Consider the following 27,786-nt stretch of genomic DNA (forward strand, 5'->3'; position numbering starts at 1 on the left):
ACCTCAGCTGCTGCTTGTGTGGAGATTACGAGTTTCTCTTGGATCCATGTGGGTTTCTTTCAAGTGACCTGATTTCATCACGTATCCCAAATACATGCCATTTGATAGGATTGGCTGTTCTGTTGCCCTGAGTGATTAGTTCAAAGTAAATTTACCATATAGAACCTTAAGGTTCTTTTTCTTGCAAGCATCAGCAAAAAAATAAAGGAATACAATAGAAAACATGAAAAACTGTACATAACAATGACTGACAAGCAACACACAGAAAATGCTGGAGGAACTCAGCAGGCCAGGCAGCGTCTTTTTTTTCCAGTCCCGCTGAAGGGTCTCAGTTCAAAGCATCAACTGTTTACTCGTTTCCATATGTGCTGCCTGGCCTGCTGAGTTCCTCCAACATTTTGTGCGTGTTGCTTGGATTTCCAGCATCTGCAGATTTTCTTTTGTTTATGAAAGATGGAGGAAAGTCCAATATGCAAAAGAGGACAAATCAGGCCAATAATAACAAAGTAAGTAAATAACACTGAGAACATGAGCTGCAGGGTCCCTGAAAGAAAGTCTACAAGCTAGAGACATACATGGATATGTAGTCAAAATATTTCTCTATTATTAGGATATCAAAAACAAGAGGGCTTTGGTTAAAGGTAAGCTGAAGGAATTTTAAAGGGGATCTGAGGGGTAATTATTTTTACATAGGGAGTAATTCATATCTAAAATGTATTGCTAGGGCAGGTGTGGAAATCATCCTCACCCATCACCTCTACAGCAAAGATAAAGATTAGTTTTATTTGCCACATGTTCATTAAAACATACTGTGAAATGCTCCATTTGCATCTACGGCCAACACAACCCAAGGTTGCACTGGGGGCAGCTCGCAAATGTCACCACACTTCCGGCGCGAGCATAGCATGCCCATAAGTCAAGTCTGGTCACTTTTATTGTCACTTTGACCATAACTGCTGGTACAGTACATAGTAAAAATGAGACAACTTTTTTCAGGACCATGGTGTTACATGACACAATACAAAAACTAGACTGAACTACGAAAAAAAAACACAGAAAAATCTACACTAGACTACAGACCTACCCAGGACAGCATAAAGTGCACAAAACAGTGCAGGCATTACAATAAATAATAAACAAGACAATAGGGCAGTAAGGTGTCAGTCCCGGCTCTGGGTATTGAGGAGTCTGATAGCTTGGGGGAAGAAACTGTTACATAGTTCACTAACCTGGCACGTACAGTCCTGCTGAAGGGTTTTGGCCCAAAACGTTGACTGTATTATTTTCCTGGATGCTGCCTGACCTGCTGAGTTCCTCCAACATTTTGTGTGTATTGTTTGTACATCTTTGGTATGTGGGAGGAACAAAGACCTGGCTAAAACCCACATTGTCAAGGTGTGAACGTACAAACCCCTTACAGACAGACAGATCTTACAGACTGTGGAAGAAGCTGCTCTATTACACTGACTACAGTATTCCAAAAGCTTTTATTGAATCAGAAACAGAATCAGGTTTATCATCACTGACATACTTTCAGTGGCAATTTTATTAGGCACAGGAGGTACTTAACAAGGCATTTTTGCCCACAGAACTGCCACTCACCAGATGTTTTCTTGTTTTTTTGCACCATTCTCTGTAAGCTCCAGAGACTGTTGCATGTGAAAATTCCAGGAGGTCAGCAGTTTCTGAGATACTCAAACCACCCCACTGGCACCAACAATCATTCTACACTCCAAGTCGCTTCTATCACATTTCTTCCCCATTCTGATGTTTGTTCTGAACAACAACTGAACCTCTTGACCATGTCAGCATGCTTTTATGCATTGTGTTGGTGCCACATGATTGATTAAATGTTTGCATTAATGTTTAGTTTATGAACATTGTTTACTCCCTGCATTAAATCACTCTTTTGTTGCACACCCAGACTTGATCTCAGGCACATTTTATGACCCATGCTTTAAACAATCCTCCTGCTATCAATTTTAAGCTCAACTTTAATTGTCATTCACTCATATGGCTAAACAAAATTGCGTATAGTGGCTCAATGTGAATTTTTGACTAGTAACCCCCCCTAGAAACTTTAGAACATCTAATCTATATTAAAGATACTATGTTAATGCAGTTTATTATTATTTTTCAGGGAAAGATGGAAGCCTTATGAGTTGCAAACCAGTCATTAGCTCTAAGTGTAGCAGAGCATTCAAACTGCTCCTTCTGCTCAATTCATCCATGCTAATCAAGTTGTTTCATCCAGTTGCTAGTCCCATTTTCCTGCATTTGCCCCTATTCCCTCTAAATCTGTGCCAACTAATCACCTGTCCAAATAGCCAAAAGTTTTCATTTATGGGAAATGTAGGGTGTTAGCTCTAAATCTGATCCTGGGGCAGTAAGCCTACTGAAATCAGCAGAAACTTTATTCTTAATAGAATCAGATTATCAGAGGCCCATGTTTTAACTTTTATTATAACCAACATGGAAAATATCTTGCTCTTATACATCTGTGTGCAAATAATTATATTTTTAAGTCCAGATGATGAGTTGAAGCGTGACTGTCTATTTTCCCTCATAGAATAATCTACAGTGCCTTTTGTGTGTTGCTCCAGATTCCAGCATCTGCAGTCTCGTCTGTTTTTCTGCCCTGCACTCCCCCTGCTGGCAGGTCAGCCCCACTGAATACAATGAATCGCACAACTCTTCCCTTCCCTCGGTAGAATTGTGCAGTTCATAAATACTCAGCAGTATAGAATACATTACCACCCCTAGTATGATGTAGGCTATTCAGTCCAAAAACACAGAACATTACACATTGAGCAGAGTACAGGCCCTTCGGCCCATAATCTTGTGCTGTGCCTTCAACCCACTCCAATCTAATACTTCTGCCTTGTAGAAACATTAATCTTTCTTTCATAATGAGCCTCAGAGTCTCTTAAATGTCCCTAATGTGTCAGCCCATACCACTACTCATGGCAGCTGGTTCCAAGCACCAACCATTCTGCATAAGTAAAAGACTGTCTCTGACATCTCCCCTGTACTTTCCTCCAATCACCTTAAAATTATGCCCTCTTTTATTAGCCACTTCTGCCTTGGGAAAACAGTGCTGGCTGTCCACTCTATTAATGCCTCTAATCATCTTCTACGTGTCTATCAAGTCATATTGACTGGTTATTCTGCCCACTGATAGGTCTTGCTTCCAACTAACGCAACACAGTCAGACCTGTCCAACTTAGATACAAAATTTGTTTGGATGTATTCCATTGCTTTACAGGGTATCTTTGTTCTGGATTACTGGATGCTGGCAAGGGATGCATAATCATAAAAACGTGGAATAGATTCTGTTACAGTCTCACAATTAGGAACAAATTCTTCCATTCGCCTTTTTGAACTGAAGAAGATTAGAGCTGGACAAAGTCAAAAGCCAAAAGAAAATTAACATCAAAATGCATATACAGTACATTACTATATACTAGCTTGAGATTCATTTTCTTGCAAGTATTTACAGGAAAATAAAGAAGTACAATAAAGTTGACAAAAAAACTACATAAACGAAGACTGACAAATAACCAATGTGCAAAAGAAGGCAAATTGTGTAAATTTTTAAAAAAACGAGAACACTCACTATAAAGAGTCATAAATATAAACATATATATGGTGAAAAATACAAAGTTTGATCAGGAGACTGTATTGCTGGAGGACCAACTTCCTCTTTCTATTTGACCAGATTCCTCACAAGTTGCAGTATTACAACAGTCTGAGTGTTGTGGATGAGCAAAGGAGTAGGGTCAACGAGGGTTTGATACTCATTCCTTTTCAATTTGCCCTGATAATCAGTGACTTGCTCCATATTAAACAGTTCAAAGCCTCTAATCTTCAATATGTACATATCTTGTCTGGGAAATTGTTAAAACCAAGATGCTATAAAATAATATGGCTTATCCTCCCAGAAACTAACTTCCCTCAGCACTTTTATACCAACATCTAAACTTCAATCTTAAGGTCTTTATTGGGATTATTGTCAGTTTTGGAACTGAGCAAGTTTTCACCAGGCTGCAGGTCTGGCGTGTGAACAAATATGATGGTAAAGAGATGGATCTCAGGAGCAATCTGTTTTCTGAAGTGGATGGCAGTCTTGCATCGTTAGTTGGAAAGCTGAAGCTAATATCAACCAAAGCCTTGAATAGACCTGAACAAAGTATCTTTCTCATTCAAAATCGCATCCCTTTTCTCCCCGTCAACAGTGAAGGAGGCCATTCAGCCCATCAAGTATTAGCACTTTCTGAGAGCAATTGTGTATGTCCCTTGCCACAATTATTCAAATTCAAAGTAAACCTATTCTCAAAGTATATATATATATATATATATATATACATATGACTACTACCTTGAGATTCCTTTTCTTGCCAGCATTTCCAGGAAAATAACCAATTTATAGGAAAATATATCTACTGTAACTCAACCTCAAATCTCCATTTCTTCCCCACCATATCAATCACATTGTTGAAATCATGATCACTGTTTTTCTTTAACCTTGTTCCCTTGCTACCTATTTGGATTCTAATTAATTCACTAATACACATTCTCAACATGTTGAATCAAAGGTATACACTCAGTTTGAAATATTGCAGAATACTGGTAGGTTGGGTTGTCTGTTTGGAAGTTTGGTTGATCGCCGAGCTTGGCAAAATGTTTGCAGACATTTCAGCTCTGATCAAAAAGCCATCATCAGTGCACTGAATCCCTCAACTACACACTGATAATGACTTCTATATACTCAGTAGCCACACCATTAAGTACAACAGTTTGTTGATGCAATTATCTTATTGGCCAGTCATGCGATACCAACTTAATGCATTAAAAATGCTCAAGAGGTTCAGATGTTGTTCAGACCAACATCAGAATGAGGAGAAATGTGACCTAAGTGACTTTGATCATGGAATGATTGTTGGTACCAGACGGGGTGGTTTGAGTTGATCTCCTGGGATTTTCATGCACAGCAGACTCTAGAGTTTGCGGAGAATGGCATGAAAAACAATAAACATCCAGTGAGCAACAGTTCTATGGGCAAAAATGCCTTGTTAATGAGAGAGGTCAGAGGAGAATGGCCAGAATGTTTCAGCCTGACAGACAGGCAACAGTGAGTCAAGTAACCACATGTTACAAAGTGGTGTGCAGATCTACATCTCTGAATTGGCACAACACATCAAACCTTGAAGCTGATGGGCTACCATGGCAGAAGACCACAAGGATACACACAGTGGCCACCTTACCGGGTACAAGAGGTACGAAATAAAATGGCAACTGAGGGTAAACCAATTGCTGCATCTTACAGAAAGTCATTCAAGAACTTAAAAAAAATTACTGTCATTAGCAAAAAGAAAGTAGACTGTGTCCATTTGTGCAAGTTATAGACATTTGCAATTCACAGAGAAACCCAGAATTATTATTCTGCATTAAAAGGAAAAGCTGAATTTCATGAAAATTTCTGATACTTGATTTATTAAGTATAAAATTTGAGCTCTTAGTCTTATTTTTTGAATCTTTAGATCTGAATATCAACTAAAATCAGCAATTTAAGCCCCATCCTGCAATAAAATATACTTGGCTATTAGGTTTAGTCCCTGGAAATAATGTATGCTTGCCCACTGATTCTTATACATAATGAATGCTTAGGAGGAGTAATAAACAGTACTTTCAGAAAATAAGAGAGTCCTGGCTAAATAGACCAGTTAAAATGACCTGTCCCATTTCTGTACTTAATATAGTTTGGATAGTTATTCTGGTACTATTTTATATAAGAAATAAGAAAGTAGTCATTAACAATTTAACTCTTGCAGTGACACCAACTAGCTTCAATATACTTGAAGTCAGGATCATTTTAAACAATTGGCTATCCTGGACCGTGTAAATTTGTTTAGGCTTGCAGAGTAAAAGGTAGCTGTATTAGAATAATGGGATTATGATTTCTCCATCCTTTATTATCCAATTTTCACAAGAATTTTTTGGAATTGGTATAATAATGAAGGATGAATCATTCTTCAATCATTTGCTGTTTTCTCTCGTTAGATTAGAAGGAAACACTGGAAACTCACCAGTTGAGCAAATTCTAAAGATAGATCTGAAGAAGAGGCTACTTAAAGCAAAGGTTGATAGGTTCTTGATTAGTAAGTGTGTCAAAGGTTACAGGGAAAAGGCAGGTGAATGGGGTTGAGGGGGATAATAAATTAACTATGATTAAACAGCAGAGAAGACATTATGAACCAAATGACCATCTGCTCCACTGTCTTAAGGTCTTATGATGAAATTTTATTGTTTGAACATAATATAGCAAGAAGAATTTGCATGGTGCTTCATGATCTTATGTGCAAGGGTTTTCAGAGATCATCAATATCAAACACGGTCAGCAGTTTGATTCCTAATGACATATCTTTAAATATTATGTAGATTATATGGTGATTTTTTTTACTCTTTCAACAACTTAAGGTATTTCCAATTATCCATGCAAGATGCATAAAAGGAAGCTCCCTGGTTTAAGTTGAATTCTGTGCTTTATATCAACCATTGATACATATTGCAATTCTCAAATGCTAGTTGAATTCTTTAGCAAAGTTACCTAAAATGGTCAATTTTGTTTGCACAATATACATATCTACTTCCATTTTACATAGCATCTGCAGAAATGAAGAGGAAATAATAAAACTATATTAAGAGATTCGACTTCCAAGCCATTATTCAATAGTTACATTGGTAATTAAAAAGCCTGATAATTGATTATGTTAATTCAGAGCAAGTACACAAAGCACAGTTCACAAAATTGCTTCATTCCCTGCATCAAACTCCATCTTCTTTTTTTTGGGAGATTATTCAAATATTTGTTTGCGCTATCTGCGCATAGATGACAGGTGAATGATCTTCCTTTGAAGAGACCAGGTTCTGACAAATCAAAAAATCAAAAAATAACAATGAATTGGAAATTATTTGTTGTTGTATCCCTGCACATCAGTAAACACCTTTATAAATATTGACAGATATGGGAACTCTCCAACAAGATCCAATGTACTTACAGTTTTTGAAGGTTGGTTAGCAGATTGTAGACTTTGTCTGTGTCCTGTGATGAATAAAAAGAATCACAATTAAAAATTTACACTGTCATATATTCTGATAGGCGAATTAACAAAATAAGGTACAAATATCTTGAAGTCACCAAAGTCACAGAAAACAGTGAAACTGAATACAGTGGGTCCTGTTTAATTGGGCAGCTGCTTATTTTGGACAAATCTTAAAGAACAAAAATAAATCAAGAAAATAGCAGGGATTCTCTTCATTTATTTGGGGGCAATATGCTGCTTAATTTGTGCAGAAGACTGTTGCCAAACATTTTCAAAGTAGTGTCAGTCGTGTGCATATTATGTGGTTGTTAGACACTACACCATGCTAGGAGCAACAGTTTTTGAAAAGCATCAGTTGTGTGTGTTTGTGTTTAAAAAGCACTGTTTTGTGTTACTGATAGTTGGTGAGAAATAAGCAGTAAGACAATTCAGAACTGTTTTGCTCACTGTAGTTTCATGCATTCAGGCTTGGAATGGCCGGGAGTGAAAATCGAACAGTTCCACTACTTTAACAAGTTAGAAACTACAAAAAAAATCTGAAGATTGTATGTTACTGTTAGTCCCCACCAGACATTCAGCTCTCACCTGTGCCTCCAAGTAGCTGTTTGTATGTGATGGTGACCACATCTTGGCATACCGCTTTGAATGGCAGGATAAACCAGGTGAGAGTAGCCAGTGGGTCTCATATGCCAGTGAGATAGGGACAAGCTTGTCCTAGCATGCAAAGTTAGCTCTGATAGACTGGATAGACGAGATCTACAGTGAGATTCAATGGCCAGGAAGGTGGTTCTGCAACACTTCTTGGAGAGCAAAGGGCATGACAAGGCACAGATGAAGTCATGGTTATCCACTGTAAACAGGGAAGACCCTTGTGACAACTACTCGTCTCTCTGGATCTAGACCTCTGCAGTTAAGAGAGTGGAACTTCCCCTGTGCAACAGCTTTATAACTTTAAAAACTCTCCTGTACAGATTTCCTGTCATCAGTGGATATGATGGACAACCACCAGAGTACTGATAGTGTTCTTATTTTTTCCATATTACATTTTTGTGCCATGGACCCCTAACATTAAGCAAGGGTTCTGTGGGCCCCAGGCTGGGAACCCTAGATTTAAATACATAAGTTGATACTCAGTTAAATGATACTTTCTCTTTTTTGATACCTTTTAAATTATCTCCATGAAGCTTCAGTTAATAGAGGCAGCCAATTATCGGGCCAAAATGCTCTGGCCCTGACACATCCCAATTAACCAGAATCCACTGTATTTCGCAGTGCAGATCATAAACTGAACTGCTACCTCCTTGGTGTTCTCACCAGTGTCCCATTTCCCTGTGCGACATCTCTGTGATTCTCAAAATGGGACTGTAGTCACTGCATTTTCTGCTTGCTGCATTGCAGTGTTTGCTACTATTCGCTTTTAACACTATACAGTTTTGGTCAGACATTGTTCGTGATATTTTCTTAAGTTCATTTAAATTGGGAATCTCATGTGGATATTCTGAGGTTGGTGGAAAAACGAAATGAACAAAGTAAAAAGTATAAATCTCTTTCACGGTCTAAATGAAGTTGCTAAGCATTTCATTTTGCAGAATGTGGCTCAAACATCTGAGCTTTATTTGTTATTCAGTGCCTGCATTCTCAAATCCAGTTAAGAAAAGAAAGGTCTCCAATTGCATCTGGATCTGGATTTTCCATGAATTTAAGAATTTTCCTTCAAAGTACAACAGTAATCTTGGGTTGCTCTGTAAATTGCATGTATCTGGATACAGAGGCAGAATGCTTTCTTTTTGCTCATGACATAATTTTTTATTTGAAGTTCTTGAATAACTAATTAATGTGTGTTAAGGCAGAGGCTTTTAGAATCTCAGAACATCCTCCACAGTGATTAAGTGCTTCTGGATTGTGATAATTTTTTGCAATGAAAGAAGCCCAGTAATCTAGTTGGCAAAGCAAGCTTCCACAAAGTTATATGAGAATGATAGTGTACTCTAGTCCAAAAATTAGTCTATATCCAATTTGATTCAATGCTGTAACATCAGATTATATGTCACCACATAAACTGTGAAACCAGGACATCCTTGCTTTAAGAAAATGATTGACCTTTGCTTTTACTATATGTTGAATAAAGTATATTTTGAAAAGAAGTACCACTCTCACATGTGCATACTGTCATAATCAGGAACACGTGCAATGTTACCTGTCTGCTGACCTGTGGAGATGGAGTAAAACAAGTGGGGTGGTGGGGGGGGGGGGGTCAGAAAGATGCAAAAAAAAACATTTGCAGGGAGATCACTGATCTTGGGGTGGGGAGGGTTGGGTAGGAGGGAGGATATGAGGAAATTAATTTAATGGTGCACGGACCTCCTGAGGGAAACGCTCCAGAGTATGGAGTGGGCAGTTTGCCTCTTGTGCTATGAATGGTTCACAGAAGCCTAAAATGTGTACAGCGAGTTGTTGGGATGAAAAATGTACAGAAAAAAAAAGAAACAGAAAATGTTTTTATACACATAAAATAGAATCTTGGGACAACTTAGGTTAGTCAGATTCCACAGGTTCAAAATGATGGCTCTCCTTGTTGAAATGTGTCTTAATAACACAGGCTGTAAATGATTACGGCTTTTGATCCAAATTATTTGATATGTAAACAATATACATATTTTAACTAACACACACAAAATGATGGAGGAACTCAACAGGTCAAGCAAAATTAATGGAGTGGAATAAAGAGCCAACATTTTGGGACGAGGCTCTTCATCAGGACTGGAAAGGAAAGAGTAGGAAGCCAGAAAATACCGGCATTACAATAAATAATAAACTGGACAGTAGGGAAAAGTGTCAGTCCAGGCTTCAGGTATTGAGGAGTCTGATAGCCTGGGGGAAGAAACTGTTATATAGTCTGGTTGTAAGAGCCAGAATGCTTCGGAGCCTCTTACCAGATGGCAGGAGGGAGAAGAGATTGTATGACGGGTGCATGGGGTCCTTCATAATGCTGTTTCCTTTGCGGATGCAGTGTGTAGTGCAAATGTCCATGATGGCAGGAAGAGAGACCCCGATGGTCTTCTCAGCTGATCTCATTATCCGCTGCAGGATCTTGCGATCCGAGATGGTACAATTTCCGAACCAGGCAGTGATGCAGCTACTCAGGACGCTCTCAATGCAACCCCTGTAGAATGTGATGAGGATGTGGGGTGGGAGATGGACTTTCCTCAGCCTTCGCAAAAAGTAGAGACGCTGCTGGTCTTTCTTTACTATGGAGCTGGTGTTGAGGGACCAGGTGAGATTCTCCGCCAGGTGAACACCAAGAAATTTGGTGCTCTTTACAATCTCTATCGAGGAGCCGTCGATGTTCAGTGGGGAGTGGTTGCTCCATGCCCTCCTGATGTCAACAACCATCTTTTTTGTTTTGTTCACATTAAGAGACAGGTTGTTGGCTCTGCACCAGTCCGTTAGTCTCTGTAAGCTGACTCGTTGTTCTTGCTGATGAGACCCACCATGGTCATGTCATCGGCGAACTTGATGATATGGTTCGAGCTGTGTGTGTTGCAGCACAGTCGTGGGTCAGCAGAGTGAATAGCAGTGGACTGAGCAAGCAACCCTGGGGAGCCCCCGTGCTCAGTGTGATGGTGTTGGAGATGCTGCTCCCGATCCGGACTGACTGAGATCTCCCAGTCAGGAATTCTAGGATCCAGTTGCAGAGGGAGGTGTTCAGGCCCAATAGGCTCAGCTTTCCAATCAGTTTCTGAGGGATGATTGTGTTGAATGCGGAACTAAAGTCTATGAACAGCATCCAAACGCTTTTTAACATATGTGCTCTTTAACACATAACATGTATAAATGGATTTTCCTGAAACAAATTTTTAGGCCTTTTTCTTAATCATGTTAATTGGTATAGGACATTAGACTTAAAATTCCTTTCATTACTTCACAACTTAGCTAGAGACTTGTTGTCCCTTACACAACAATTGTCAAGGTTTAACCTCTGACCAGAAAGGCAGCACTACCAATGATATACTACTGAGTTGCAACGTCTGCCCACATCTCTGGAGGCTTGTTGAATCCATTCAGGCAAGGCTGTGCTACCACCCAAGGCTCAGTTGTCTGACCCACAGTGTATTAATGGACAGAGTGAAGGACTTTATCCCAGGACTGTCTGATGCTGTTATATGTTTTCCAAAGTCAACAGGGTTTCAGACCCAGTGCTAATAAAACTCAGTTAATTAAAAGAAATCAGAACTGAAAGAAGAGTTGGAAAACTATGTCTTTTTACCACCTGGTGCATTCGTCCGGAAGGAGATGGACCCATAATGAATATCTTCCTCTGTATCTGCAGAGATGAGATAGAAATTAAGAATTTGATTTTAAATACAGAGGCCTTAACAAAGCAAAGATAATGGATTAAGTCTGAGGTGAAAACATCATTGTTAGGTGAGTAACATTACTAAGGTTTTAAATTTAAATGAAATAGCTTATTAGTTATGTTGCTAATAGCTTAGGGAAGATTTTTCTTATTGTCTCTTAATATACTTGTATTAATATTAATTTTCATGCTGTTTATGATAAATGTACGGTGTTATGCACCATGGTCCCAGGGGAATATTGTTACATTTTGCTGTATACATGTGTACAGTTGAATGCCAATAAACTTGACCTTGAACTTGAATTTTCACCAAGCCAGCTCCCTGCTGTCCTTCAAAATGTTTTCAATTTACCAGCAAAACTGGTCTCATCTTTCGTAGCCTCCATGAAGCATTGGTCTGAATTACACATTCAAGATCATAATGGGGAATTGAAACCAAAGCTTTCTATTTCCAAAGCAAAGAGTCTTGCAAGATTAACTCTGTTGTGTGACATTTGTTAAGTTCCCCATAACGGATTAAAAAGAACCAGCAGACATGGACACACCTGGAGTCTGAGTCTTCCATTATAAACTCTATTTCATTAGTAACTACATGAATAAAGTAACATAAAATGAGATAAAGTAAACAGGTTAGCAGAGTATATGCATATACATATATAGGTGAGTAAATAAGGTTCCCAAGCTTCCCCAGCTCAGGTGATTAGATGATACAGTGTTATGGTGGTATGGTAAGTAATCAGTTCAGTTCTGGAATTTGGTTTGAGTAGAGTTGGAGAGTTGGAGAGAGAGAGAGATAGAGAGTTAGAATGTTGATTTATCTTCCAATGCCGATGCTGATGCCAATCCTCCATGTCGTACTCATGTTCTCGAAACATATTTAAAAAGTCACCAACTTGTGACCACAGAAAACGGGACTGTTTCTACGGTAATGCTATCAACCTAGGCCAGGGTTGAACACACCAATAGTGTTCTACCAGTCACTCCTTAGTTCACACTGTGAGCAAAAACCCCACACTTGTCGTGGGCACACAAAGCTCACCAGCGTCCTCCTTGCCTCTGGAGTCGTGTGTCTCCTGTGGAGTGTCTCTGGTGTGTGTCTGATTAAAAAGACAACTGACTTTGCATATCTCTTCAAGTAGTGCGGAACAACAGCTGTCCATCATATAGCTCCGCCTTTCAGTTTCCAAGGCAACTCACAGATTTTCTGTTGCTCTCTCTCCCTGAAATAGCACACAAGCTGTTCGCTCCCTCTCTCTCTTGTTAAATGAATAGTCCACTTCACAATAATCCTTCAGATTTCATCACACTTTTCTCCTTTTAGGAAAAATTTTGATGAAACAGCAAAATTTTTGCCTTAACCAATGATTATACAGCTTAAAGCAATACATGTGTAATTATCAGGTAACATAGCATTACAAACTTAAACTTAGCATCTAGACCATCTGCTATAACATTGTCAGCACTTGTCACGTGATTTATTTCCATGTCATTTTCTTGCAAGATCAGACTCCAGTTAAGTAACCTTCGATTCTTATCCTTCATTTTACTCAGAAACACCAATAGATTATGGTCTGTAGAAATCACAAGTGGTTTCTGCGCAGGGCATATGTAGGCATTGAAATGTTGCAATGCTAAAATGAGTGCTAGCAGCTCTATTTCAACAGTAGAATAATTTTTCTGAAGCACATTAAATTTCTTTGAGAAATAAGCTACTGGATGTTCAATTTCATCATCATCCTTTTGCAACAATACTGCCCCATCAGCTCCATCACTAGTGTCTACCGCGATTGAAAATGGTTTATTAAAATCTGGTGCTTTGAGCACAGGGTGATAACACAGGATGGTTTTCAGGTGTTCAAATGCCTCTTGGCAAAGGTCATTCCACACGAATCTTTCACTCTTCCCTAGGAGTTTCGTTAGAGGGAGAGCGATGTCTGAGAAGTTCTTACAAAACTTACGGTAATACCCAACCATTCCTAGAAACCTCCACAACGCTTTCTTGCTGTTGGAACGGGAGCCTCAGCAATAGCCTGAACCTTGGCCTGCACAAGTGCCAGTTGGCCCTGGCCTACTACATAGCCAAGATATGTGACAGTGGCATGGCCAAATTCACTTTTAGCAAGGTTTACAGTGCGATTGGCCTTGGACAGCCTTTCAAATAGTTTCTCTACAGTTGAGATATGGTCTTCCCAGGTGACATTCCATACAACAAAATAATCAATATAAGCCTCTGTATTTTCTAAACCCTGAATCACTGAATTCATCATCCTTTGGAATGTCCCTGGAGCATTTTCCATCCCAAATTGTAAAACATTGTACTCATACAATCCAGATGGTGTCAAAAATGCAGATATTTCTTTAGCACTTTTTGTTAAAGGAACACACCAGTAACCTTTTAACAGGTCAATCTTTGTAAGGTATCGAGCCTTCCCTACTCTGTCAATACAGTCATTCACTCATTCATTCATTCATTCATTCTATCTTATTTACTGCATTAACTTTCCTGTAATCAGCACAGAATCTCATACCCCCATCCGATGTAGGGACAATTATGCACGGTGATGCCCAGTCTGAAGTGGTTGGCCTAATTATGCCAGCTGTTAGCATGTATTCAATTTCTTGTTCAACCATTTTATTTTTTGTCTTGGTTCATTCTGTAAGGGTCCTGCTTAATGGGATTAACTTCATTTACAATTACATCATGTACTGCATCCATATACCGTCTTGAAATGTCAGGGAATAAGTCTTTAGACTTGTTAATTAAGCTCTTCAGTTGTTTTCACTGCCTGGACTGCAAACATTGAGTCTTTCCATCAAGATTTTTCAAAACATCAGAATTTCTGAGTCTTGTGGAAACTACAGGGAGCTCTGGTATTCCAGTACCAGACACCACAATCTCCTCTATTGTCATAATAGTACTCACAGCTGCAGGTTTGGGGTCATGATACCCCATGATCATATCTACATGGACGAGCTGTGCAGCCTTTCTCTGGTCAGGAGTCCTAATAACATAATTTAAAGAATCAATTCTCTTAATTATTTCATATGGTCCTCTAAGGGGGGTTGGTAAGGAGATTGAACAGCACCAAGAACCTTTCTCCAACATGTTTCATGTTTATCTGAGAGTGCTGTAAATTCTGCTTTACACGGTCACCAGCCTTGTTAAGTCTGTCTCTGAATTCCAAAACATAACTAAGCACACTCATACTTACAGTATGAGCTGATCATTGCTCTCTGAGTAGGGTCAAAGGTGACACAATGTGCTTAGCTCTCAACTCCTTAACTATCCCCTGGAATGGTTTCGAAGTAAAGTTACTTCCCTGGTCAAATTGGATTTCTTTTTGTAGACCTACCAGTGTGTAAAATTTTATAAGGCTTATACCATGGTCTTGCAAAAGTTCATAACATCCTTCCTTAAATTAGGCCAGTAGAATTCCTTCATAATCCTGTTTATTGTCTTCCTCACTCCAAAGTGTACACCTAAAGGCATACTATGAGCCATGTTTAAAATCTCATCTCTGTAAACTTTCGGGACCACAACATGATGTTCAATGGCCCAATCCTCACTTGCAGGCACTGTAGGTGGTCTCCACTTCCTCAGTAACACCCTATTCTTAAGATAATATCCTACTGACTCTCTCTGAACCTCCTCTTCTGTGAGAGCTGTCTCCTTTAACACAGCAATTTCAGAATCTCTACTTTGTACCACTATAAATTTATCCCTGGACAAGGACAAACCTTTCTCATCCTGCTTACTACCTAAATTCTGATGTAACATGGAAGGTAGGAAAGTCTCTGACAATTTCTCACAGGTTAAACCCCAGTCTTTGCTAACTGCATCAGCAGCCTTTTTAGACATGCTTCAGGTTATTGGGCATGTGGTGTTCACATCAGTATCTGTGTGTGTGTCATCAGCCACAAGCTTGCTTGTTAGCTGTACTGCTGAATAAACTCCACCCTGGATAGGTGCCAACCTAGTGTTTACCAAACTCAGTACCGTCACTAAGCTTACGAAGACCATATTTACATTATGAGGATTTCCAAACAACCGATTGATTCTGTTCTTACAACTTATAGCTCAATTCGTCTCTAGAGTAACCCAGTCAGGTGGTCTCCCAAACCCAAAATAATCCTTTCTTTTCACATTGCAATTGCGAACAACAACTCCATGGCCTTGCAGTTGTTTACTTCCCACTGTGAAAAGAAAATTCAACAGAGTTTCACATATTTCTACAGGCCATTGTCCTGCAAGCAGGGTCAAAGGTCACAAAACCAGTCCAAACTTCCCAAGTTCTCTATTTAAAAATCCAGAAACAGCACCTTTCTCAATATTTCCAATAAAATACACATCACCAGCTTTCAACTCATCACCAACTTTTAGAACACTATCTGACACAAGTGACTGAGAATCCTCAATTTCCTCCGGCACCAAGATTAACCCTTCATTCACTGAACCAAGTCCATCTGGCTCAAAAAGACTGCATTCCTTCTTAACCAAGTCAGACACCTCAGACCTTAACTGAGTTTCAACGCAAGGTTCAAGACCCTGGAAATTCACAGGTGCTTCAACAACCTGAACACAGGCAATCGGGACAGCTGCCTCTTCTAGGCTTTCAATAGCAGTCCCAGTTTCAAATTCCAGGTTCCCCTGATCCTCCCAGTTACTCTCTGGGAAACTCCCATCCAGAGTAAACTTGTGGGTTAAGACAACCTTGTCTGCTAACCTAGCAAACTCCCACAAGGTAGTGGCATCCTTTTAATCTCCGTATGCCCTTACATAATTGGAAACACATTTCTTAAAGTGTTCAAATCACTACCAGCTCTTTCAAGCCACCCAAACCCTCAGGTACCGCTTCTGAGGTATATAAGCAATTGAAGTACACCTGTTTTTCGTGGGCAAACTCCACATAAGTTTGGCTGCCGGACTGCCTTAAATCTGTGAAATTTTGTCTATACGCTTCCAGAACCAACTCATGGACTTTAAGCACTGCATCTTTCACTGTATCATAATTCCTTGAACGTTCAAGGGTCAGGGCAGAAAACACCTGCTGAGCCTTCCCCTTCAACACACTTTGCAACATGACAGCTCAGTCATCCCTTGGCCATTTCTGAGAATGGGCCACCTTTTTGAAGTGTAGGAAATACTGGTTGACTTCAGCTTCATCAAATGGTGGTACTAACTTAATTTCTTGGCTGATATTGAACAGTACCACCAGCTCCTTACCCCTACCTGACGCTTGATCCTGTTGCTGCCATATCTCCCTCTCAAACTGTCTCTGTCTTTGCCTCTTCAGCCTCCCAACTGTTTTAATTTCAACTCATACTCATACTTCAGTTTTGCTAACTGAAGCTGAACCTCAGCCTCACTAAGTACTTTACCTTCAGCAAACATTTCCAACACCTCCTCTTCAAATTTCCCCTCGGCTACATAATGCTGTGCTATTAAAGCTGTATCTGAGCATTCTTCATGTGAGAGGTCACTTTAACTTTTAACTTGCAAGCAATTCCCAATCCCTCTTAGCATTATCTAATGCCTCCGGGATGGTTCTGCCACAAACTTATTAACCACAAACTCCATTTCTGCTGATAATCCACTCACACAAATCAAAAGAGAATTTCCACAATCATATCTCAACAAATTTTAGAATGGCTCCCACCAAATTTTGTTCATCTCCGGGACGAGCGTCGAAAATTTGTTCATATCCCGGACGAGCCCCCAATTTTGTTACGTACCCCGTAACGGGTTAAAAAGAACCAGCAGAAGTGAACATACTTGGAGTCTGAGTCTTCCATTATAAACTCTATTTTATTATTACCTATATGAATAAAGTAATATAAAATGAGATAAAGTAAACAGGTTAGCAGAGTATAAGTATATGTGAGTAAATAAGCTTCCTCAGCTCAGGTGATTAGATGATACAGTCTTACGGTGGTATGGTAAGTAATCAGTTCAGTTCTGGAATTTGGTTTGAGTAGATTTGGAGAGTTGGAGAGAGAGAGATAGAGAGTTAGAATGTTGGTTTATCTTCCAACGCCGACGCTGATGCCGATCCTCCATGTCATCCTCATGTTCCTGAAACGTATTTAAAAAGTTACCAACTTGTGACCACAGAAAAGGGGACCATTTCCACGGTAATGCTATCAACCTAGGCCAGGGTTGAACACACCAATAGCGTTCCACCAGTCACTCCTTTGTCCACACTGTGAGCAAAAACCCCACCTTTGTCGTGGGCACACAAAGCTCACCAGTGTCCTCCTTGCCTCTGGAGTTGTGTGTCTCCTGTGGTGTGTCTTGTGTGTCTCCTGTGGTGTGTGTTTGATTAAAAAGTCAACTGGCCTTGGATATCTCTCCAAGTAGTGCAGAACACCAGCTGTCCATTATATAGCTCCTCCTTTCAGTTTCCAAGGCAACTCACAGACTTTCTGTTGTTCTCTCTCCCTGAAATAGCACACAAGCTGTTCGCTCCCTCTCTCTCTTGTTAAAGGAACAGACCACTTTAGAATAATCCTTCAGATTTCATCACACATTGCAGACTGCATGGTCTCCGATTTATTAAACAGCGCAAATTAAGGTAGGTTGTAGGTAGGCCGAGACCATTGGACCTACCTGGACAGTACCTGAGGAGGAAGGTAAAACTGCGCAGGCGCGGGTGGCATCAGCGGCGAGAGCGGGGTTTAAAAAGAGGCCCACTTTTAGGAGCAGGCAGTGTCAGTGCGGGCAGCGGAGTGTGCGGGAGCAAGGAGTGCTCGAGGTCAACAGACGACTGGAGATCAGCGGATCAGAGGATCAGCCATTGTAGGTAGGCCGAGACCATCGGACCTACCTGGACAGTACCTGAGGAGGAAGGTAAAAATGCGCAGGTGCAGGTGGTGTCAGCGGCATGCGCGGGGTTTAAAAAGAGGCCCACTTTTAGGAGCGAGCAGCGTCGGAGCGGGCAGCGGAGTGCGCGGGAGCAGAGTGCTGGGCTTTGGCTCAGCGGGCTTCGGTGCAAGGGGACTTTGGTGAGAGGAAATCAGTGAGCCTGAGTATGTGCTTGCTGAGGTAAAAAAGGTAAGGTCAGTAGGTACTTTTTTCATTTATTCAGACTAATCTGGGATCAGGTAATGGGGGAGACAGTTAGAGCAGTGGTGTGCTCCGTATGCAGTATGTGGAAGGTCAGGGTCAACGCAGTTGTCCCTGATGACCACACCTGCAAAAGGTGCATCCAGCTGCAGCTCCTATCAGACCGAGTTAGGGAATTGGAGCAGGAGCTGGATGAACTACGGATCATTCGGGAGGCAGAGGCAGAGATAGATAAGAGTTATCGGGAGGTAGTCACACCGAAAAGACAGGAGGTAGGCAAATGGGTGACAGTCAAGAGAGGCAGGGGGAGCAGATAGAGAGAGCAGAGCACCCCTGTGGCCATTCCCATCAACAATAAGTATACCATTTTGGATACTGTTGATGGGGATGACCTACCAGGAACAAGTTGCAGTGGTCCTGTCTCTGGCACTGAGGTTGGACCCTCGACTAGGAAGGGGAGGACGGAAGAGAAGAGAGCAGTAGTGATAGGGGATTCTATAGTCAGGGGGCAGACAGGAGATTTTGTGGGGAAGATCGGGAGTCTTGGATGGTATGTTGTCTCCCTGGTGCCGAGGTCCGGGTCATCTCAGATCAGGTGCAGGTTATTCTCGAGAGGGAGGGCAAGAACTCAGATGTTCTGGTCCATGTAGGGACCAACGACGTGGGTAGGATGAGTGAGGGGGTCTTGCATAGTGAGTTCAGGGAGTTAGGTGCGAAGCTGAAGGGCAGGACCTCCAGGGTAACAATCTCAGGATTGCTACCTGTGCCACGTGCAAGTGAGGCAAGGAACAGAAGGATTATGCAGATTAATAAGTGGCTGAGAGGATGGTGCAGGAGGGAGGGCTTCAGGTTTGTAGATAATTGGGCTTTGTTCCAGGGAAGGTGAGACCTGTTCCGATGGGATGGTTTACACCTGAATTGGAGTGGTACTAACATTCTTGCAGGAAAGTTTGCTAGTGCTTCTCGGGGGGTTTAAACTAAATTTGCAGGGGGCAGGGATCCAGAATGTGAGAGAGGATAGCGAGTTGAAGAATAAAGGACAGGTGGGGACTACACGGTTCCGGAATATTAAGTGTGTAGTAGAGCAAGGTGAGGAGGAACAAGTGATAAGGAGGACACATGTACAGAGGGATGGTCTGATGGAACATGGAGTTAAATGTGCAGAAAGAATAAGTAAATTTAGGAAGGACAACAAAATTCAAGGAGCATATAGCCCAATCGGAGTTCGGGGAGCTGGGTTAAGCACAATAGGCAGTGTTTTAAACGGAGAGAGGAGAAATGGGCTAAAAATTCTATATCTGAATGCACAAAGTGTCAGAAATAAGGCGGATGAGCTTGAAGCTCAGGTGCAAATGGGTAACTATGATGTTGTTGGGATAACGGAGACATGGCTGCAGGGAGATCAGACCTGGGAAATGAATGTACAAGGGTATACGTGCTATCGTAGGGACAGAAATGTGGGCAGAGGGGGTGGGGTGGCCCTGTTGGTGAGGAATGAGATTCAGTCCTTTGCAAGGGGGGACATAGGATCAGGAGAAGTAGAGTCTGTGTGGATAGAACTGAGGAACAGTAAGGGCAAAAAGACCCTAATGGGTGTTGTTGATAGGTCACCAAACAGTAGCATGGATATTGGGTGCAAGTTGAATAGGGAGTTAACATTGGCATGTGGCAAAGTTAATGTTGCAGTAGTTATGGGGGATTTCAACATGCAGGTGAACTGGGAGAATCAGGTTGGTGCTGGACCCCAGGATAGGCAGTTTCTAGAGTGCCTACGGGATGCATTCTTGGAACAGCTTGTACGAGAGCCGACCAGGGACAAGGCTATTCCGGTTTTAGTGTTGTGTAATGAACAGGATTTGATAAGCGATCTTGAAGTAAAGGAGACATTAGGAGGTAGTGACCATAATATGATAAGTTTTTATCTGCAATTTGAGAAGGATAAGGGCAGCTCAGAGGTGGCAGTGTTGCAGTTGAACAGGGGAAACTATGGAGCCATGAGGGAGGAGCTGGCCAAAGTTAACTGGACGGATAGCCTAGCAGAAAAGACTGGAACAGCAATGGCAGGTAATCTTGGGAATAATGCACAAGGTGCAAAATCAGTTCATCCCCCGGAGAAGGAAGGATTCAAAGGGGGGAAAGGGGCCACAGCGGTTGAAAAAGGAAGTCAGAGATTGCATAGCATTAAAAAAAAAGGAAGTATGACAGAGCTAAGCTGAGTAGGAGGACAGATGATTGGGAAATTTTTAAGGAACAACAGAACTTAACTAAAAAGGCAATACAGGGAGAAAAAATGAGGTACGAATGCAAGCTAGCCAGGAATATAAAGGAGGATAGCAAAAGCTTTTTTTAGGTATGTGAAGAGAAAGAAGATAATTAAGAACAATGTTAGGCCCTTGAAGAACGAATTGGGTGAAATTGTTATGCAAAACAGAGAAATGGCAGAAGAATTTAATAAGTACTTTAGATCTGTCTTCACTAGGGAAGACACAAGCAATCTCCCAGATGTATGGATGGGCCAAGGACATAGGGTAACAGAGGAAATGAAACAGATTGACATTAGGAAGGAAACGGTGATGAGTAGACTGATGGGACTGAAAGCTGACAAATCCCCAGGTCCAGATGGTCTGCATCCTAGGGTACTAAAGGAGGTGGCTCTAGAAATTGCGGATGCATTGGTAATCATTTTCCAATGTTCCTTAGATTCAGGATCAGTTCCTGAGGATTGGAGAATGGCTAATGTTATCCCACTTTTTAAGAAAGGAGGGAGGGAGAAAACAGAGAACTATCGTCCTGTCAGCCTAACATCAGTAGTGGGGAAGATGCTAGAGTCCATTATTAAAGATGAAATAGTGGTATATCTAGATAGCAGTGATAGGATTGGGCCGAGCCAGCATGGATTTACCAAGGGCAAATCATGCTTGACTAATCTATTGGAGTTTTTCGAGGATGTAACCAGGAAGTTAGACAAGGGAGATCCAGTGGATGTAGTGTATCTTGATTTTCAGAAGGCATTTGATAAGGTCCCACAGAAGAGATTGGTGGGTAAAATCAGGGCTCATGTCATTGGGGGGGGGAGGAGATATTGACATGGATAGAAAACTGGTTGGCAGACAGAAAGCAAAGGGTAATGGTGAATAGGTGTTTCTCGGAATGGCAGGTGGTGAATAGTGGGGTGCCACAGGGCTCGGTATTGGGACCACAGCTGTTTACGATTTACATCAATGATTTAGATGAAAGCATTGAGAATAACATCAGCAAGTTTGCTGATGATACTAAGCTGGGTGGCAGTGTGACATGTGATGAGGATGTTAGGAGAATTCAGGGTGACTTGGATAGGCTGAGCGAGTGGGCAGATACTTGGTAGATGACGTTTAATGTGAATAAGTGTGAGGTTATCCACTTTGGGAGTAAAATAGGAAGGCAGATTATTATCTGAATGATGTAGAGTTAGGTAAGGGAGAAATACAAAGAGATCTAGGAGTCCTTGTTCATCAGTCACTGAAGGTGAATGAGCAAGTGCAGCAGACAGTGAAGAAGGCTAATGGAATTTTGGCCTTTATTACAAAGGGAATTGAGTACAAGAGCAAGGAAATTATTTTGCATTTGTACAGAGCCCTGGTGAGACCACACCTGGAGTATTGTGTACAGTTTTGGTCTCCAGGGTTAAGGAAGGACATCCTGGCTGTAGAGGAAGTGCAGCGTAGATTCACGAGGTTAATTCCTGGGATGTCCGGACTGTCTTACGCAGAGAGGTTAGAGAGACTGGGCTTGTACACGCTGGAATTAAGGAGATTGAGAGGGGATCTGATTGAAACATATAAGATTATTAAGGGATTGGACAAGATAGAGGCAGGAAATATGTTTCAGATGCTGGGAGAGTGCAATACCAGAGGGCATGGTTTGAGAATAAGGGGTAGGTCATTTAGGACAGAGTTAAGGAAAAACTTCTTCTCCCAGAGAGTTGTGGGGGTCTGGAATGCACTGCCTCGGAAGGCAGTGGAGGCCAATTCTCTGGATGCTTTCAAGAAGGAGCTATATAGGTATCTTATGGATAGGGGAATCAAGGGACATGGGGACCAGGCAGGAGCCGGGTATTGATAGTAGATGATCAGCCATGATCTCAGAATGGTGGTGCAGGCTCGAAGGGCCGAATGGTCTACTTCTGCACCTATTGCCGATTGTCGATTGTCTATTGTCTATTAAGAATATAGCTGACTTCTGTATTTGTCTCCAATCTTATTCTTTGTTTTTTTCCTACCTCCCTTATTTCTCACTGAGCTGTGTTTCCACAAAGTTTCAAAGTAAATTTAGTATCAAAGTACATATATGTCACCATAGAGTATCTGAGATAGATCTTCTTGTGGGCATTCAATTATACCAGTGCCCAAGAAGAATAACGTGGGCTTCCTTAATGACTATCACCTAGTAGCATTCACATCAACAGTGATGACATACTTAGAGAAGTTGGTCATGACTAGACTAAACTCCTGCCTCAGCAAGGACCTGGACCCATTGCAATTTGCCTCTTGCCAAAATAGGTCAACGTCTCTCCACATGACTTTAGACCACTTGGACAACACAAACACCTACATCAGGATGCTGGTCATTGACAATAGCTCAGCATTTAATACCATCCTTCCCACAATCCTGATTGAGAAGTTGCAGAACCTGGGCCTCTGTACCTCCCTCTTCCTATCTGGAAGACCACAATCTGTGCGGATTGGAGATAACATCTCCTGCTCGCTAATGATCAACATTGGTGCACCTCGGAGTGTGTGCTTAGCCCACTGCTCTACTCTATATACACATGACTGTGTGGCCAGGCATAGCTCAAATACCATCTATACATCTGCTGACAATACAAGCATTCTTGGTAGAATCTCAAGTGGTGACGATAGGGTGTACAGGAGTGATATATGCCAACTAGTGGAGTGGTGTCGCAGCAACAACCTGGCATTCAACATCAGTAAGATGAAAGAGCTGATTGTGGACTTCAGGAAAGTTAAGATGAAGGAGCACATACCAATCCTCAGAGGGATCTGAAGTGGAGAGAGTGAGCAGCTTCAAGTTCCTGGGTGTTAAAATCTCTAAGGATCTAAGCTGGTCCCAACATATTGATGTAGTTATAAAGAAGGCAAAACAGCAGCTATATTAGGAGTTTGAAGAGATTTAGCATGTCAACAAATACAATCAAAAACTTCTATAGTTATACCGTGGAGAGCATTCTGTCAGGCTGCATCACTGTCTGGTATGGAGCGGCTACTGGATAGGACTGAAAGCAGCTGCAGAAGGTTGCAAATCTAGTTGGCTCCATCTTGGGTATGAGCCTACAAAGTACCCAGGACATCTTTAAAGAGCAGTGTCTCAGAAAGGCAGCATCCATTACTAAGGGCCTCCAGCACCCAGGGCATGCCCTTTTCTCACTGTTACCATCAGGTAGGAAGTACCAAAGCCTGAAGGCACACACTCAGCAATTCAAGAACAGCTTCTTCCCCTCTGCCATCCAATTCCTAAATGGACATTGAATTTTTGGACACTACCTCACTTTTTTAAAAATATACAGTATTTCTGTTTTTGCACATTTAAAAAAAATCTATTCAATATACATAATTGATTTACCTGTTTATTTTATTATTATTATTATTATTATTATTATTATTATTATTATTATTATTATTATTATTATTATTTTCTCTGCTAGATTATGTATTGCATTGAACTTCTTGCATTGAACACACGCCGGTGATAATAAACCTGATTCTGATTCTGATAATGTTCAGATGTTTCCAGGATTGACAGCACTAGTGGAATCAGCACTGAAAAGGGGTTCATTATAGTGTTATCTATGAAGAAATGCATTATTGATTGTGCTTCAGTGCTGGAAACTTGGCTTTGATCCCTTTCCCACTCCATTGCTACCTGGGACCATGGAGGGAATCTGGTTGTGGGTACATTCTACTTGTCATGCTCCTGTAGCAGTGATGTCATTGAAGATTTTATCACTGGAGAGCTCTGTGGAGTGAGTCATTGAGACAATGTGCAACAGCGACCTATGAGAGCTGCTGCTGGACACCCATGCTACTGCTCCCTATTCAGATTTAGAACTCCCGGTTGCAAGATGTTCAGTGTGCATTGGAATGTGAGCCATTTCTGGAATTAGCTTTGCCTCTAGATGAATTGTTCAGATCCTGCTGCCTCACTTGACACCGCCTTCTGGATGTTTTAAAAATATTAGCTTTATTTGTCAGGTGTACATCGAAACATACAGTGAAATGTGCAGTTTATATTAATGACCTACACTGTCGGAGGATGTGCTGTGGGCACCATTCCTCTGGTGCCAACATAGCATGCTGATTCCGTGAGTGCTCTCTTCCTAGAACATCTGGGCATCATCCAAGTACCCCAGTGCACAACTTAGTACCCGTCACTAATCTGTACATCCTTGGAATATGGGAGGACCAGAGGAGACACATGGGGTTATGGGGAGAATGTACAGCTCCTTATTGGGAAGCAGCAGGATTTGGAGCAACAGACAAAAATTCTGGAGGAACTCAGCAGGCCAGGCAGCAACTGCGGAAAAGAATAACCTGACTGCTTGCACTGTAAGGTGTTGTGCTCATAGTTATGCTTCCTTATGTTGGAAACTGTTGTCTCCCCCTCTCTGTCTTGTGTTGGCTGTACAGCCCGTTGCAACAACCTCAACAGTGACCATCGGAGGGGGTGGGTGAGGGGAGACGGCAGCTTCCAGCACTTCCAAGTGGTGATGAGCAATTATTGGATCTGATTAGTTGTCCACACAAATACCATGCCAAGATGCAGACTTGGGCTTCATATTTCAGGAAAGAGTAGACAAACCACTCAACAAAGCCTTGCTAACGACACCCCTCACAGGGAACCTCTCCACTCTGAGCTCGAGGTGGCTCATTGCTATGAGGATGTCAGCAAAGGACAGGGATTCTGACCATGTTCCTGGAACCCAGCACAAAAATAAGCAGCAATGGGGAGGCTTTTGCACATTTGTACATACAGTATTTCCAGCCTGAGCAGATGTCTGTTATGATCAGAGGACAAAGAAGGCGAGTCACTCAGTTATCTGCTGGAGAGGGCTAAGTGAGGCACCAGTCTAATGTGGCATTTACTTAATTGTGATGCTGCACACAATCACACACAGAGGCCACTTTTTATACATGCAACACTTTGCATTTCGAATGCAGAAAATAATCCATTTTTGCTTGAGATTTTCCACAGACCACTGTTTTTACCATAAGACATCGGAGCAGAATTAGGCCATTCATTCCATCAATTGTGCTCTGCCATTTGATCATGGTTAATATATTTTTCCTCTATTTCCCATTCTCCTCCCCTCCTTCATAACCTCTGATACCATTAAAAATTAATTATCTATCAACCTCCAATTTAAATATAGGACATAGAACGTTACATCACAGTACAGGCCCTTTGGCCTACAAAGTTGTGCTGACATCTTAACCTACTGTAAGATCAATCTTACCCTTCCCTCCTACATAACTCTCCATATGCCTATCTAATAGTTACTTAAATGACCCTAATGTACAGTATCTGTCTCTACCACCAGGCCTGACCGGGTATTCCATGCAGCCACCAATCACCTGGCATCCTCTCTATACTTCCCTCCAAACACTTAAAATGATGCCCCCTTGTATTAGCCATTTCCACCGTGGGAAAAAGTCTCTAACTATCCACTATATCCATGCCTTCTATCATCTTGGAAGTCTCTATTAACTCACCTCCCATCCTCCTTCAATCTAGAATGAAAAATCTGAGCTTGATCAATCTATCCTCATAAAACATGCCCTCTGTTCCAGGCAGCATCCTGGTAAATCTCCTTTGCACCTTCTCTAAAGCTTCCAAATCTATCTTATAATGAGACGACCAGAACTGAACACAATGTTCTAAGTAAAAAACACAAAATGCTGGCAGAACTCAGCAGGCCAGACAGCATCTATGGGACGAGGCAGTGACGACGTTTCGGGCCGAAACCCTTCATCAGGAGTCCCTATCCCTTTATCTCTAATTGCCGTCGGGACATCAACTGTCTCAATTTCACCACCCCTTGCTCCAATTCCAACCTTACCCCCACTCCTGATGAAGGGATTCGGCCCGAAACATCGTCACTACCTCCTCCCATAGATGCTGTCTGGCCTGCTGAGTTCTGCCAGTATTTTGTGTTTTTTATTTATTTCCAGCATCTGCAGATTCACTCGTGTTGACAATGTCCTAAGTGTGGTGTAACCAGGGTTTTATAGAGCTGTAATATTACCACAGACTCTTGAACTCAATTGCTTGACTAATGAAAGCCAACACACCATACGCCTTTTAACAACCTGATCAATAACTTGTCTTTGGCGATTAATTCCACAGATTCACCTCCTAGGGCTGAAGAAATTCCTCTTCATCTCTGCTCTAAATGGAAACCCTTCTATTCTGAGGGTGTGGCCTCTGGTGCTAGACTCCCCCACTATTGGGAACATCCTCTCCATGACCATTCTATCAACACTTTTACATGCAGGAGAACGAGAACCACTATCTTCAGTTTTATATCATGTGTTTGTGGAGCTTTCAAACCATACAAACTTGAACCAGAGTTTACACTGATTGTATGTTAACAATTTTTCCAAAGAGATCTTCTTACCTTCTTGACTTGGCTTGTTGTTGACAGTAGAATATCCAGCAAAATGATCTGACTCAGGGGAAGGTGTCTTGTTAGCTCCTGGAAAGAAATATTTCTAATTAAAATGTGAGAAATGTGGGCTCAGTTATGGACAAAGCAATATGGTTCAACTATTATTGTTCAGACAATAGTTAATCTTTTGTTTTAAATCTTTTTCAGTGATTTTAAAAGCTGTTTAGTGTTGCTGAATTGTGTTGAATGGTAGACAATATATCAAAATATGGATAATCACTTTGACCTGTTACCATTGAGATCTAGGATGATCAGAAACATAGGCACATTGTTTGAAATAAAACATTGTTGCTTGGAAGATTGCTTTGACTGTGGAGCCCTAGTCACTGGGTATATTTAAGTTGATAAGTTCTTGCCGAGTCAGGGCATGAAGGATTATGGGTGAAGGCAAGAGACTGGGAATGAGGGAGAAATGGATTAGCCATGATGAAATGACAAAGAAGACTCAATGGGCCAAACAGCTTACTTCTGCTCTTATATCTTATGGTTTTATGGTCTTAAAATATTGCTCTTGGTAGGTTAAATGGTTCAATGGGAGAAG

At 41.3% G+C, this 27,786-nt stretch overlaps 1 protein-coding gene across 6 annotated transcripts in view; it reads right to left on the minus strand.

Annotated features, from left to right (window-relative positions):
- The window catches only part of LOC140739243 (uncharacterized), a 112,885-nt gene that overhangs the window by 27,187 nt on the left and 57,912 nt on the right, over positions 1-27,786 (minus strand). For 4 of the 6 annotated variants that reach the window (XM_073067361.1, XM_073067365.1, XM_073067364.1 and 1 more), the window contains 4 exons: positions 27,195-27,272; positions 11,371-11,427; positions 7,059-7,102; positions 6,173-6,927 (listed from right to left, as the gene is read on the minus strand). In XM_073067361.1, the coding sequence (XP_072923462.1) occupies positions 6,859-6,927; positions 7,059-7,102; positions 11,371-11,427; positions 27,195-27,272 (248 nt within the window). In that variant the 3' untranslated portion in view covers positions 6,173-6,858. Of the gene's footprint in view, positions 1-6,172; positions 6,928-7,058; positions 7,103-11,370; positions 11,428-27,194; positions 27,273-27,786 lie in introns of those variants that run through there. The other 2 variants (XM_073067362.1, XM_073067363.1) reach the window with 2 other exon arrangements.

This window comes from Hemitrygon akajei, chromosome 15, assembly GCF_048418815.1.
Source record: "Hemitrygon akajei chromosome 15, sHemAka1.3, whole genome shotgun sequence".
Taxonomy (NCBI): Eukaryota; Metazoa; Chordata; class Chondrichthyes; order Myliobatiformes; family Dasyatidae; genus Hemitrygon; species Hemitrygon akajei.